Source organism: Strix uralensis, chromosome 1 (assembly GCF_047716275.1).
Source record: "Strix uralensis isolate ZFMK-TIS-50842 chromosome 1, bStrUra1, whole genome shotgun sequence".
NCBI classification, from domain to species: Eukaryota; Metazoa; Chordata; class Aves; order Strigiformes; family Strigidae; genus Strix; species Strix uralensis.
In genome coordinates this window covers 21,678,945-21,694,021 of record NC_133972.1, presented here as the reverse complement: position 1 = coordinate 21,694,021, position 15,077 = coordinate 21,678,945, and the positions used below count along the sequence as shown (strand labels likewise).

Here is a 15,077-nt window from a genome sequence, read left to right as displayed (position 1 = left end):
AGGTTTTAAGCATGCTGACTGCAGCAAAACTTCTATAATAACAGTACATTAATAATACTTAGCACTTTACAGTCATAGCATTTAACTTTTTAACCACTGACCTCCAAAAGCTCAGCATCATTAAATCCATTCAGGGGAAACCTGAGACATGGAAACTTCTCCAAGGTCATTTGACAATCAGGTGGGCAGCTAAAACTGGAATCCAGAACTCCTAAAACACAGGTTAGTCCTCCAGGCACTTAGCCACATGCTCACTTCTGAGGCTACTTAAAGCTAGAAAAGATTGTCTAATTAGCATTTGTATTTAGCCATTTTAATAGACCTCTCTTTCCTACTCTTCAATTCCATTTTTAGATACTTAAAGCTGAGTGCAGCATTGCAGTCTGCTGTATGTTATGCAAGTACAGCTTTATTCTGTCTAGCAGAATTGAAATTCTTCACAGTGCATACTTCAGAAATAATTAAGACAGATCAGCATAGCAAAAACCCAGCAGAGATCAACCTGCCAAAGCAACCAGTTTGCACATTTCTCTCTCCTCCTCCAGCTAGGGAACAACTGAATAAACCAAAGACTGTTCCTGGCTCTTGTGCAAAATCCAAGCTATTGCCCTTGCTCTTCGTGGGTACTGTAAGCAAAAGGATATGGTGTCTGTGATCCACTGTGATGCTAAAGCATGGTAAGGAGAAGCAGATCAGAGACAGGATACAAACCAGAGAGATAGTGGGAGAAGGAGGAGGAAGAAAATAGGAATAGATCAGAAGGCATTTTTGGAAGGAATTGCATCTTCTGCAAGTACATACAGCTGAAGAAAATAATTTTCACTGCTATTTACCTAAAATCAGTAAATCCCTTAAGTACAATCATTCAGGGGACTTTTTAAAAAGCAGTACAAGACCCATATGGGTCCAGTGAAGACAACATGCACAGGGCAGAGCTAAAACTATCTTTTCTGCTATACCACACAGCAAGTAAATATTCCTATACAATTCTATCTCAGAAGGAAAAACACATTTCCTAGCATTTACATGACACAGTCACAGCTTCCGAATTCTGTACAAGTTCTCTCTAACGTCAGACAAGGACCTCAACAGCAGACATACGCAACTCTCACAAAAGTATACTCAAAGCTCCAAGCTGCTGCAGACTACCTAAAGGATATTTCAGCTTCCTTTTACCAGATGCTTTAGCCTGCTTGAAAGCAAAACAAGATGGCTAAGCACCATTATATCTTCATTAGCTTTCCACAACTAAGTCCGGAAACCAACTGCTTTGTTACAGCTGAATACATCAACAAACAAATACAAGGCTCAGTTACTAACTAGGAGTACTTCTTTTTCTCAAGTACCATCCCAAGGTTTTGCGAAATTTTGGGTGAGTTTTTTTTTCCCCTGTAGAGACTGTGAAAAGTTTTACACTAAAACTTGCTCAGCTAAGCAGAAGAGATGTATCCTTTGGCAGGCTAAAATCACATCTACCATCAACTTTACCATGCTTCCACATAACTACGCTCTGTTCTGCTGACATTAAAGCACATAGCAGTGAATGTGCCCTCCAAAGAAAACCATCCGAAATATAAAGATTTTATTTTGGACTGTTCCTGGGGCTGGAAAAACTTCAGACTATTTGATGGGTGTTCTGTCTGCCCACTGAGCCTAGATTTTTATTTTCTGTTGCAATTTTCATGTTATCAGAGGCACTGTTCCATTTTTACATTAGTGTTAATCCCAATCCATGCTAGTCAGAGACAAATGTACTGGGCACTGCAGGTAGACTAGACCTTAATAATTTTTCCTCAAGTCTCACTGTAATGTACATTAAAAGAAAATCTTAATGCATATCTAATTAAACTAATTCTAATTAATTTTCAAGTTCCAGTAAGACAATTATAGTTGCAACTGATGCAAATTATTAAGAGTCTAGTTAGAACCCCACCTTTCAACTGGGCATCACAATAAACTCAAAAGAAAATGTAAAGAACATTCAAAAATAACTCTGGATTGAGAGTCTATGAAGATATTCTCTTGCTTTCGTTTTTTTAAAGCAGCAGTCAAATTGAGAGTATGAAAACCAAGAAGAGCAGTCCTCTTAAACATTCAAATAAATCCGTGCTGCAAAGAACAAGTGTGACAATTCTTGGGACCCATTTTGAGCCACTCAGAACACTAATTTGACTGCATGAAGTCTGAGTGTACACAGCACTGCTGTTTTTTTTCATTAGTTAACATCATTAAGGAGAAAAGGAGAAGTGCCTGTGTCTCTGTCTGTTAGTAACTGTCATTGCAAAGAACCATCAACAAGAAAGCAGCTTGTATGAAGCAGAATAATTGCTTCCTGCAGACCAGGTGATGCACCCTTACTCACAGTCTGGCTCAAGGGAGCTAAGCAAGAGGCCACTAGGCAATGAACTCTCATCATCTGAGCAAGGGTTTTGAGAACAAGTGAGAGAATCACACAGCAGATGGATGTGAAGGCATGAAAGGATTCTGTGTCCATGCTCCCACTCACAACAGAGACAGAAATCTTTTGATATGCAGATGGTGAGACCAGAAGAAGGGAACCAGGAACACAGGGGGATTCATGCACGATAGTCATGAAAAGCTGAGGTGGACAGCCAGATGTTTGTGTTCCTTATTTTGGATGGGACTTTATATACCCTTCCTACAGTCCAGAAGTAAAATGTGATTGGTTTAGAAAACCTGCAAAAATATGCATTTTAATGGCTTACACTAATTTTTTTTTTAGTACAAGCGGTAAACCGGAAAGCAGAGTATCAATAGCAGGGTGTTCCGGGATATGGCTCCTCAAGGATTGGAAAAGAAAAGTGGTCTCAGACAAATAGAAAGCATGCCCTATTTCTAAGAAGAGCAGGGAGCCCCCGTGTCTGACATCAAAAGTGTTAATCTAGAGGGCAAAGAAACTGTGGCTGGAGCCTACTTAGTCAAAAGGACTTAAGAGGTACAGACCTCAGCAAGCTGCCCAAACGCATTGTCTGATGGGTGTCGAACAAGGAGACATTGTATAAAGCTTTGGAAGAACCAGAAATGCACTATACACAGATTGGAAACTTGAAATTAATAATACAAAATTTTATCATAACATACTTAAAAACTAAGAACATACATATATGAGAGAAAACCCCCCCTAGAACGTTAATAATGGCATCTAGAGATAAATCTAAACCAAAATGCATTAGGAGAATGTGTGCTAAATCTGGAAAATTAGGAAATTGAAGGAAGGTTCTCCAGTTCCTCAAAAGATCTATAAAGACGTTGCTGTAAAGACATTTCTGAGCACTGAGATTCTATACTGAGCTGAGTCTTCTAACTTTTAAAAGATGCATTGTAACAGGAGATGTGCTTTAAAGGAGTTCAAACACCAACATTTTCCTTGGCTTTATTGATGAGTTTGGAAGAAGCAGAGACTAACTTTTTGGCCCAATTGTCTACAGATGTTCTATGTTGCAAATGCTGACCTGCATATTTGCTCTCTGCTAAACGTTAATGTAGATCTCTGCCTTGGAAGATGAAAACCAGCTTCCACAGAACAGGTATCTCCACTAGAGCCATGCCTTGAAAGACTAACTCAACAGGTCAGATTTTCTTTAGATCACCTTGGTGCAGGGACCTACCAGGAGACTATTTACAACCTGCAAAATGTGATGTCACTTTTTTGGAGGAAGATAATCAGAAATAAGATAGTCTAAAGAAAAAGGTACAACTCCCAGAAGGGTTTTAAATCTGAACTCAAGGGATGTTTATACAATGTATTGCTCTCCAAAAAAATTTGGACCATTCCCAAATCATTGGTTCTGATTCCCACATCATACAGGATCTTTTCAGAATTTTCACATGTGCGGATAAACAAAACATATCTGCCAGATAATTCACCTAATTAGAGACTCAAGCTCTAATGTATAAGGTGAGCCATCTTTACAAACACAATTTATGCTGAGAATGCTTTATAGCCTTTCATACAGCAAGGAACTGCTTCTGACATCAGAGAACTGGTTGACATCTAAATACATACCAGAAATAAAACTCAGGATAATTTGAGCACTGCTGTAGAGCAGAGCTGAAGAGCACAAATGGATCATTATAGCAAGTCTGAACTACATATATTTGTAGTTTTCCAGTTTGTCTAAGCTCTTTCTGCACAGCAGAGAATTACAACATTAACTCTTTTAGACTTAAGCAAAAACATGGCGGGGGGGTGGGGGTGGGGTGGGGTAACAACGTGAAAATGCAGTCCTCCGAAATATTTCTAGCTCGTATCTATTGTGCAGTAGGATGTGCAGACAAGCAGCAGATAAACCAAGAACCACCTCCACTAGTTGTGCTATCTTATTACTGGGAAAAATAAAAAACATGAGAAGAGGAGCTGGGGAGGGGCAGGAGAGCACAGTCCATGCTCTGTCTGAGAGATAAGTCACTGGGAAAGTGACAGGAACTCACTCTGGTGTTTCCCCATGTTTTTACCTGGAAGAAATACTGACTGGTAGTTAAAAACAGAAACCACGCCACCCCCCCACACCCTCTAAAACCAGAAAAAGTCCCCCACCAAACCAAAACACTTCAGCAGCCCCTGAGGAACGCCAACCCCTGCTTCCCCTACAGGGATTTGTAAGTCACACAGTCCACTGAATAAACCAGATCACAAAATGATTAGCAGCAGTGTCAGTTAATTTATTCACTGAAAAATAACTCAAACTGTGTCTCAGGTCTCATAAATAAAGAAAATGTTTATAACTGAGTTACAGGTGACTCTGAGGGTTGCACAGGATTGTGAGAAAAGCACTGACTTCAAGGGTCAGAAATAGCATTTTTGTAATACAGCTACAGGTTTTTGTTCTGAAATTAAATTATTCTGAGACTTTTTTGTGGAGTCAGCAAAAACTATTTTAAGTGCAGTTCGTCAGCATCCACAAACCTGCTGCCTGTTCTGCTGCCCATATGGGTGAACTCAGGAGAAGTGGAAGAAAGAGGTGTAATATGAAACGGTCGAGTGACTACAGTAGAAACAAGCACTAGCTCCACAGCTCTCTGTGTTGCTGGAAAAGATACTCCTGTTGTTGTTCTGCCTCCTCACTAGGGGAAAGGGGGTGTGTTTTGGAAGGTAAAAGACAGAGAAGGAGCAGGTGCCCTGGAAAATACAACTTCCTTCAGGTTCAAAGGCTGGCATTTGGAAACACAGCATCATCTATCTAGGATCCCTATGATTTTAAGGTCCTGTGTCAAAGGGCGCACACTTCATTCACAAATACTATGTGAAAGCTTAAATTTCATATGGGTGTTGATGGGAAACACGTGGGAGCAATGAGTCTTTGGTGAGCACAGGAATATCGTACAGCATTGGAAAGGGACTTGGCTCTTGTTTTCATCCTGTGTTCTCCACTAAAGGGAAAGATGAATAAACAGCCATCTTTGTCACATTTGCTCAGCTGCTTTAGTCATCAATGTTCAAAATTTGGCTGCTTTTGGAACCTGGCCTGCAATGCAGACAAGAAGGACTATCACAGTCACCATCCAAGGAATGGCCCCTTTGCTGCTGCTCTGTGTTTGCTTGAATTTGCTTTGTTTTTCTGGTGTTACATTTAAATGTGGTTCTGATAGCCTCAAAAGAGTGAGATAGTAAATCCCTGATACCCTCTGCAAATAGAAGCCTGGCAGCATATTCTTAACAGATGTTAAGAATTATAACAGGTTGCACCACTATCTTCTCTGGTTATTTGCCAAAGTAAGCCCAAAACATCCCCCCCAATAAGCTGGCATTTAGAAAAGCACTCCAAAACACAGTCACAGCTGGATGATCTATCACCAATATTCTTCCTTCCACTCCCCACTCATCAGTGGGATTTGCTGCAAAATGATTAACTGCCTTACCACCATCTGTGCTCAGGTTCTATTAGTAACCCAGGCATTTCAGGAGATGCCAGCCCTACTCTAGTTAAGTCCAATTACTGCTTGCTGATTCATCAGTCCAGCTAAGCAAGCCTGGAAAACGTGACAGGTAACCCAACACTCTCAGAACAAATTAATCCCCACAAAAAACAGGCATGTCACACCTCAGGAACCAATCACTCCCTACATAAACAGGTACTTCATGTCCTATCCCGCCAGTGTTAACTCCTGACAAATACAAGGAAAAGCTCAGGTCAGGCCACAGCTGCTTTACACAGGTTGCTGAATAATAGACCTTTACCTTGCTTGCTGGCAGACGCTGCAAATCCAAGCCTTCTCCTTCTTCTGATAAGAACTGCAGCTCTTACAGATGTTGTACTTGCAGTCTTGGCACTGTCGTTTGCTGTTGATAAGAAATGTGAAAGGGGAACAGCAGCGAATACAGCAGTGCTCATTGAACTTCTGCTGCTTGGAAAGGATGCTGCACTTGTTACCCTCTTCATCCAACTTCTGCTTCATTTCACTGGAATGAAAAGCAAAAGAACAAAAATATAAACAAAATTTCAATGGGAAATATCCCTTTTCCCTTTCTCCTCTTTCCACATCTTCATGTTACACTCTTCAAATAACTGTTGCAGGTGTGAAATAAATGTCAGAAATGTATATTCTAAATCCAGAATTGGGAAGCAAAACCTCCTATATTCCCTGGAGTCACTCATGGCTGATCCATTTAAATGCTCTGAGTCACGAGCCAGGGCAAACAATCTCCCTCCACTCAGCTGCAGCGAGACAACCCTCAGGAGAGCCAGGCCACTGCTCCAGATACTCCAGCTGTGCAAAGCCATAGCGTCATTTAAGAATTCAGGGCTCTTTCAAAACACTTTACAAATCAAAAAAATCAGCCTATGAAAGTCAAAATGCTTGGTGCACAGTAATAAAAAATCCTACCAATCAACAGTTTTGACAACAAAAGTGCTAAGTTTGCTTTGTTCTGACCTATGGGGTCATATTATTCATAATAGCTCCAATTTGTCAAGGAAGGTTAATCACATACTTAATTTCAGAGAGATTTGGGTGCTTTACTAGTTTGGACCAATATTAAGGCAACTGCCAACTGTTTGCAAAAGTGTAAAAAAAATTCTATATTCCAGCAGAAAAGCTCATTTATTAAAAAAATAAAATAAATTGTGTGGGTGTGGGATTCAGTAATTTTCTATCTCCTGTTTTACAGTGCTTTTGATATTTTACAAACTAGGCAATATATTCCACGATAAGAGTAATAAAACTATCCAGAAGGAACAGTTGTGTAAATAGACAAGTCTTCAAACTCATCACACAGTTTCTGGTAGGTACAACTAGGATATACATTAAGAGAAAAAAAAAATCAGGGTTCCTGAAAAACATATTAAATGAAAGCTTATAGAACAGAGTGCATGTACATATATTCATTCCTTCCATTTCTCTGAATTAGTGGTGGTTAGCTTACTATTTCCAGTTGCTGATGAGAACCACTTACAAGACTAGAGTAACACAAAAGTCTAAACAAAATTTAAAGGTACCACAAGAGGTAGACCAAGTTGCAGGAGGAGAGTCATGACATGCTGACATAGACTTAAATTAATGCTTAAGTATCTTGCTACAGGAAAAAAAGAACACAGTTCTTGCATATTTATTCCGGAACTCAACCAAGACCATCTATACACATCATTATGAGACAAGCCTGGAATGTTAAAAAGACTCGCATTACTGGGCTATACATCATCGTATTTGCCACTTCTGCCTCAGATTCATAACTCAAAATTAAAACAGCCTATTTTATCAAAGTCTGACAGGTCAATTCTAAACTTCAAGCCTAAAAGGCAATTAAGGCAGTGATCTAAAGCACAGAATTTTTGAACTTGCACATACATCATATTTAACCATATTCCTGATACATAATTTTTATAAATTTAAAACTTCAAAACAATGTATGTTTCTGCTGTTTGTCCCCTGTACAAAGGTTTGGCTACCTTAGACCCGCTGCTCAAACCCAAGTGAATACTCTTTGGTGTTTCAAGTAAACAATCTTTATGATTTTGTCAGCAGTCCAAGACACTACAATCTTTGCTTCAGGCTGGACACCCCAGGCAGCTGATGCCGGCCCCTCCGTAAGATGAGAACAGCTAAGGAATCAAGTTCAGGAGGAGCAGTGAATAAAGGGATTTTTGTCCTCATGCAGCTCTATTATCTCCTAGAATTAGTAGCACTGGTACTATCAGCCTGCACACTCAACATTGGCATGTTCAATGACATTTTGAACCTTCATTAGGGCACTTATGCATGATAGCAAGATAAACCACAGAGGCAAAGCACTACAATACTGCTATACAATACGGCACTACAATAATGCTCGCACAATATAAAAACAGGCAGTTTTGTTCACAACAGAGCTAATAAAGCCTGATACCTAGAAAAAGCTGAGCATACACTGAAGCTTTTTCATCAGTACAGGCATTAATTACATCTCTCTCCTCTATCTGGCTGCCAACAGTCATTACAGTGGTAGAACCTTAATATCATTAAGGCATCTGCCTCACTGTTAAATAGGACTAAAATTGGCCAACGGATTCAAAAAGTCAATAGGATAGGGTTGGACAGGCTGGCAAAGAGAGCAAATGACAGAAAAAGCCTCATTTCCAAAGGAAACCAGGCAGAACAGAAAAGAAAGCAATGCACATCCCTCTGATGGCTGTAACAAATTAAGGCCCTCATGCACTATCTGCCAAAGGCTATTCTAGTTTCTATCAGGAGTCAAATGGCAAAAGCAACTGTCAACAGGACTTGTTAGTTGAGGCCAAAAGGCTACTCTCCACACTCTTTCCTTGGAAGTAAAATATGGGTTTCATATGAAGGCAAAGTGCTGCACAACACTGGTAGGCAACTCAATCTGCCTGGTTTGAGGACAATTACATAGTCAAAGGGGAAAGTAGGCTCTGGTTTACTCCCAGCAGTAATGAGAAAACTTCACTTGCACATGACTTCAGCTGGATCGTTACTGTGAGCAGGATGATTAACGTGAGCTCCAATCTCAATACACTAAGAAAGTTTGTAGCACGGGAATTCAGGAGGTACAAGTCGGAGTTTGAGGCATCCCGAGTTTGAAAGTCTCAGCCTGTACCTTCAGGACGTTCAAACAGCTTGGTGCAAGAAGATTGTAACAATGGACTAAGGAAAGGAGAGCAGTTAACAACACTGACCCTCTCATGCAGTGAAACTTGCTTCCAAAAGGATGACAGCCACCTCTGCAGGAGATGACTTTTTCTAAGGGGCAGGTCAAACCACACAGACATTGCAAACATTCCCCCTTCCTCCCTCTGCAACACTGTTTCCCTCAACAAAACACAGATGAGGAGGATAGGACAGAGAAAAGAGGAAGAATGTGCATGCACTCATGTGCGCTTACTTCCCCCAGCATTAATTCCCCAAGGAGGGAACGTAATGTATTTATAGGTGTATATATATAATATGTGTGCAAATAAAAGAAGCAGCAAAAAAAGACTGCACAGAAAATTTCCCTTTTGGGGAAAGGATGGAAGAGTGGGAACCACAAATGACAGAATTTATTCACATCATTGAAGTCACAACTGACAACACTCAGCTATTACAGTTATGTATAACATAGTAATAATGATCTGCAGAGAAGAGAACTCCTGCTGTTTGAATGAATCTAATATTGGATTTAATTTTCTTTTTTGAGTGGCTGCATTTCACCGATTGCCTATAAATACAAAACCAGCAAAGAATACTCAATAGATACCCAACACATCTGTCACCAAGACTAATTCTGTCAAAGAACATTTTATTGAACTATAAGTTCCAAAATATACAGATGCATATTTAGATTTTTCCAGAGGATTGTATGAATTAATCTGCAACAGTTTGCATAATAAATATGTAATTAATTTCAGCCTATGTTTTGGGTGATAGACTCCTGGCACGTAATCCTACACAAAGTCAGGTTAGGAATACTTTCTAGTATACTGCTTTGCATGTAGGCTTTGCTATCATATTCTGAGGGTGAACAGTTGTCTTCCCCTCTTCACCCGTTACAGTTTTGCTGCCCTTTTTTTTAATTTTTTTTTTAATTTAAATAGCTTTCATTGTCATGGTTTATTTCTTTTTGGTGTCTAAGAGGATTTTTACTGAATTTGTGAGTACAATATTCTGCTCTATTGCTTCTTATAGTGGTTTACAAATGATACGGTAAATTAGGTATCATGTTATGCTGAAGACAGGTACTGTACAGCACATTGCAAGGGAGGACACTGCTGAAATGTGGCTGGCAAGTTGTGCAGACATGTAACATATCTCATTACATGACTGCTCTTCAACAGTCTCTCTGAAATACCTTGTCTGATAAGTCATCTCTGGACTCTACGAATTGGCAGCCCCTTTTGTTTCTACAAATAACATTGCTTCAGACTTCTAAATGTAGGACAACACCTGGCAAACTGAAGCTACAGGATTGTTTTCCTTGCTTTTCACTGCCACTGATCTACAGAGTAATTTGTCCAAAGTCACCAGCTTTTTACATGCTTCGGTTTAACTGCTGTACAATAGCAATAACAGTAAAAGTCATGATGGCAACAATAAACTTGTCTGATCTAAATATATAGATAAATATAAATACATACAAAACAGCTTTATAGCATCTTTCATTTAGTGACCATATAGTTCTATCCACTGCTATATTATTGTAAGCAACATATTTACAACTAATATTCACAGCAAATGACCCTCAAACTTTTTTTTACCACAAGACCTGACAGCCTTATCTATATAAAGTTCTGTTTCAAGTCACTTGTACAGTATACAGCTAATTGAGTTCCTACTTATTAGCAAGTAGGCTAAGATGTACTCGGTGCAGGACTGTAATACTGAATGATCTGTTTGTGCTCTGGACAGGCCTGTTCTTGTGGGATTTAACAGGACTGAGGCATTTTCCCTGTGCAACTGCTATGGCCTCAGCTTCAAAAACAGGCTTGGCAGGTTCAAACATAATTCTTCAATGGTTTTTTTTGAACAATGCCTTCTCCCCTGATAAATTTCTTTAAAACTATTGGTTATTGTATATAATTGCACCTCCCGAATCCAGAAATATGAGCTTGTTTGAGAAAAGCCTTTCTGCTTTTTTTCCAGATCTTCTGTTATAAAAGTTAGCACTTTTTTTTTTTTTTTTTTTAACTGGCAGTGTGATAAGGATGCTTGTTTCTCTGAGCTACAGTCTGATATTCACAAAGCTCAATGGCTGTAATTATTCTACATTTTAATCAGTGAAACAAATCCTAGACAGCCCTGTATGCTTCCTCCCCCAAGAGGCATTACTGTGATTACATACACAAGGGCTGGGGGCAGGTGAAGCTATAACCTCAAACTGTAAAGTCACAGTTATATACATGTTGGCAACTTGCCATAGTAAGATAATACTGTGAGGTTTAAAAAAAGCTGGAAAGAAGCCTATGATGTGCTTGAGAAACAGGTTAAAAAAAGGCATTGCTACATGTATAAGGCTAGGATGATCAAACTCAAAGCCTCTCCATTGGGGGTGGCAGTGTAAGAGAATTCATAAAACAGCAGGACTGAAGGCCATGGTCAGCTATGTTATAACATAAAACTAAGAAATTACACCTATTTTCCATATAACAAGGAGAAGAGTTCCTGGTGGAAACCTGACAGTTGGCTTGACTCACCCAGTGGTTTAGGTAGCAGAGATACCATGCCTTTTTTTCTCCAACAGATCAGCAGTTGAAACGTTTGCCTGGGATGTGAAAGATTAATTTAGGTCTCTGCTCTATTTGAAGGAGACTTAACATCCTTACTACCACCAACTTAGACATCAGGTTGAATGGCCTTTATGATAAGATTACCATAAAGTTATTCACAAATATTCACTGGAGCAAGACACACGCATAACCAAAGCAGCCAAGGCTCTCATGAGGCCAGGACACCTTGCTTTAGGCTTGCCTTAGGAAACATTTAGGCCTTCCACAGACAGCAGTACATCACCAGCAGTTAGCACACTCCTCTGGGAGGTGGGAGATGAGGTGAGGGTGTGTCCAGTGGGTTTTGTTCAAGAGTCCAGTTTTGGGAAGATTCTTCAATTCTGTGAAAGTAGCCTCACAGAGAGGCATTTATGGGAAAGCAATGGGACCACTACCACTGGCAGCAGGAGAGACAGTCCTCTGGAAAGGATAAAACACGTATTAGTCAGCAGCTACAATGCAGCATGCCAACCTCCAAGACAGAGTCTGTATAAGCAAGTCTGTCTGCCAGGCTCCCTGAAACCCAGGTCCTCTGCTTTTCTCTGAGGGAACGTCTCCAACTATCAGGTTGTAGCCAGCTTACTCTCACCTCACACCAGTCTCCATTTCAGACTGGCACCTGCCAGTTTAAAGGCAAAGTCCAGCTGGTGTGATTCCCAATTACACTGTTGCTTTCCTGGGTGATAGACAAATACAATTTTTCCTACTGTTTAACCACTTTTTATCTTCCCCAGTAAAGAGTAGAGGTTAAATCTATTCTAGCTGCCTGCACAGGAAAAGAGGAAAACAAAGGGACAACGTTCCTAGAAGTTACAAAAAAATCCCATTTCCTTCATATCACTGACTCCTGCTGAACAGAGAAGCAGCGCTTTGACCACAACTTATCAAAGACCGTTAGAAACTTTCTCCTTCAGTACTACATATGAGGGCTTCTGTTTCCTCTCCTCTTAATTCAAATTACATCTATTTCATAAAATAAGCTACCTTTTATTCACTTGGCATTGGAGCCTTTTGTCCTTCAAAGACTAGTGAGCAGGCAGCAGACAGCAGGCTTTTCTTAGGGGAGCAGTGTTCTGCTCAGCAGTGTAACTGGTCTCTGCATTTGCATTATCTCACCTCTCAAACTAGATTCAGAGCGGTCCATGAAGATCACCAATTTAATCTTAAAACTGACTTTAATCTTAGTTTGACCACTGTTAAGAGCCTTAAAACATTTCTTCCCGCCAGAGTTCCCACCAGAACTTCAGGCACTCTTCTGGCCAGGCACCCTTCATACTCACCTACACATGCAAGCTCCTGGGACATGTTGCTGAGCATGAGATCTGGGTTTCTACATAGTCTGGGGAGCAGGTGAACAAGTTATGATGTGCCTGCTTCCAGCCTTTCAGAGAAGCCATTTTTATCAGCCCCAGCTTGTGTTTTTCCACTCCCACAGTCAGTCCAAGACTGGTCTGTTGGTATGGGAGTTTCCTTGGGATACAAAGATCAGCTGAAAATACAAAGTTCCACCAATGCCCTCTAAGCTACAATGTTGGAGGACAAAGGGCTTTTCCTATTTAGAGGCTAAAGTGTACACAGTATCCCTGTCTCCGCTCTTCTTAGACCTGCCAGATACGCACCAGACCCTGGAGTGGGAGTAAAGCTCCTTTAATCTCTGCAGAACCTGACAGTCTCTTACTCCTTAGCTACTAGCACAATGAGGAGTCACAGGGTGACTGTGACAGAAATTTTTCTCCCATTCACGTTTTCAATTTGATGTTCAAGTTCTCAGATTGTGATTGCTAGAAGTGATTCCCACCTCTGCCCTTTCTTCCTCTCTCTTTCTCCTGATCCCCCCAACCCTCAGAAGCAGACCAACCAGCTTAGTGCAATGCTGCTAAACTTAGGGAAAACACTCACTGGAAGGTTTACAGCCCCTCTCCGATCCCTGCCCAGGAGTTAACTAGTCAGAACTGCCAAGGAGAGCTGCTCAGCATTTTATCCTTTCCATGCTCTCTATGCCACAAAGTGTGGCACAGTGCAATAGTGATGAAGCTATATGCTGACAGAGTCATATATCCTTTTCCCCTGCTATATACAGTAAGAACCAAATTCTCCCAGCAGTCATATACCTCCAATCATTATTTACTCTCTAAGGGTTCAGTGCTCATTTCTTTTAGCTGCCTCTTCTACTCAGGCAGTTTATTCTTCACCATCAGGATGGGCATCTAACACAACTCTAGTCCCAGGCAGTGCTACACCATCACCACACACACCTTTTGTTTCTCTTAAGTCTTTGCTAAATTGTCTCTGGTGAAACTCTACTTGCTCTCTTTTAAAAAAGTGAAGCACAGGATAGTACTATATCCCTTTGCAGCAAATGTCAAGTTAATTCATTATCTTAAAATGATATGCTGTTTTCTAAGCTCCTATCAACACAGGCACACTTGTGCCTCGTGCTATATTTAACACTTAGTGCGTCTATTAGTATTCTACACATTGCTGGTGCTGTCTAAAAGCCATGCTAGTACACATGCAAACACACCACTTGCAGTTGGGGAGCCTTTGAGGAACACATATCACTTTAATCTGTGCAGAGAGATATTGATCCAGCAGCAGTAGTTGACTTTCAGGGAGGATTAGACAGCAGGAAGTGCACCATAAATGGGAAAGAAAAAGTAACATCAGAACCAACCCAAAACAAAACACGAAGTCTTTGGGGGGAGACAGGGGGATGGGACACCTCAGCATTCAAGCACTAAGAGGCTCCTAAATAGTTATGAGTAAGTCACCTGTATCAAAAATCAGGAAGATGAATATTGCGCAGTCCAATTACTCCGACTGCAGTTGCATTCTTTTATCTAAGACCTAGCAACTCTTAAGGGTTTTTTCTCTTCAGCTTTTCATTTCTATAAAATTAGTAGTTATTCCTACCAAATCTCACTTTTTTATTTTTCTTTCCTTCTTTTTTCAAGAGCAGAAGCAAACACTGATGGTGCTGCATATATACTAACTGATGATCTTGTCCCATTAAATTCTTTATAGCTTTTGTCAAAGTCTTGCCCTCTTGTCGCTTAACTCAAAAGGCCTAAAATGACATCCTGTTGCCCTGAAAAATCAATGCTAAGGATTCGGTAACTACTGTGCATTCAGACCGAACACTACGTCCATAGCACACAACATGGCTACCAAAACAGTATGAACCCTGTCAAGGAAACAGTAACAGAAGCAGACACATGAAAGGTGAGCTGACTGGCATGCAACTTCAGTGCCATCAGAGGTCTCATCGGATACCAAAGTATTTAGGAGCTTAGGATAACTTACTTTTATGCTTAGTTAAGTTTAAGTGAGGTATAAGAATAAACCCCTATTTCTGTGTTTTTTAAACAAGCCTTTGCA

General features: G+C 40.3%; 1 protein-coding gene across 3 annotated transcripts in view; it reads right to left on the bottom strand.

The window, feature by feature from the left end:
* Window positions 1-15,077, bottom strand: part of MYRIP (myosin VIIA and Rab interacting protein) — a 235,054-nt gene that overhangs the window by 117,086 nt on the left and 102,891 nt on the right. For all 3 annotated transcript variants that reach the window (XM_074859086.1, XM_074859106.1, XM_074859096.1), the window contains exon 3: window positions 6,200-6,421. In XM_074859086.1, coding sequence (XP_074715187.1) covers window positions 6,200-6,421 — 222 coding nt within the window. The remainder of the gene's footprint in view (window positions 1-6,199; window positions 6,422-15,077) is intronic.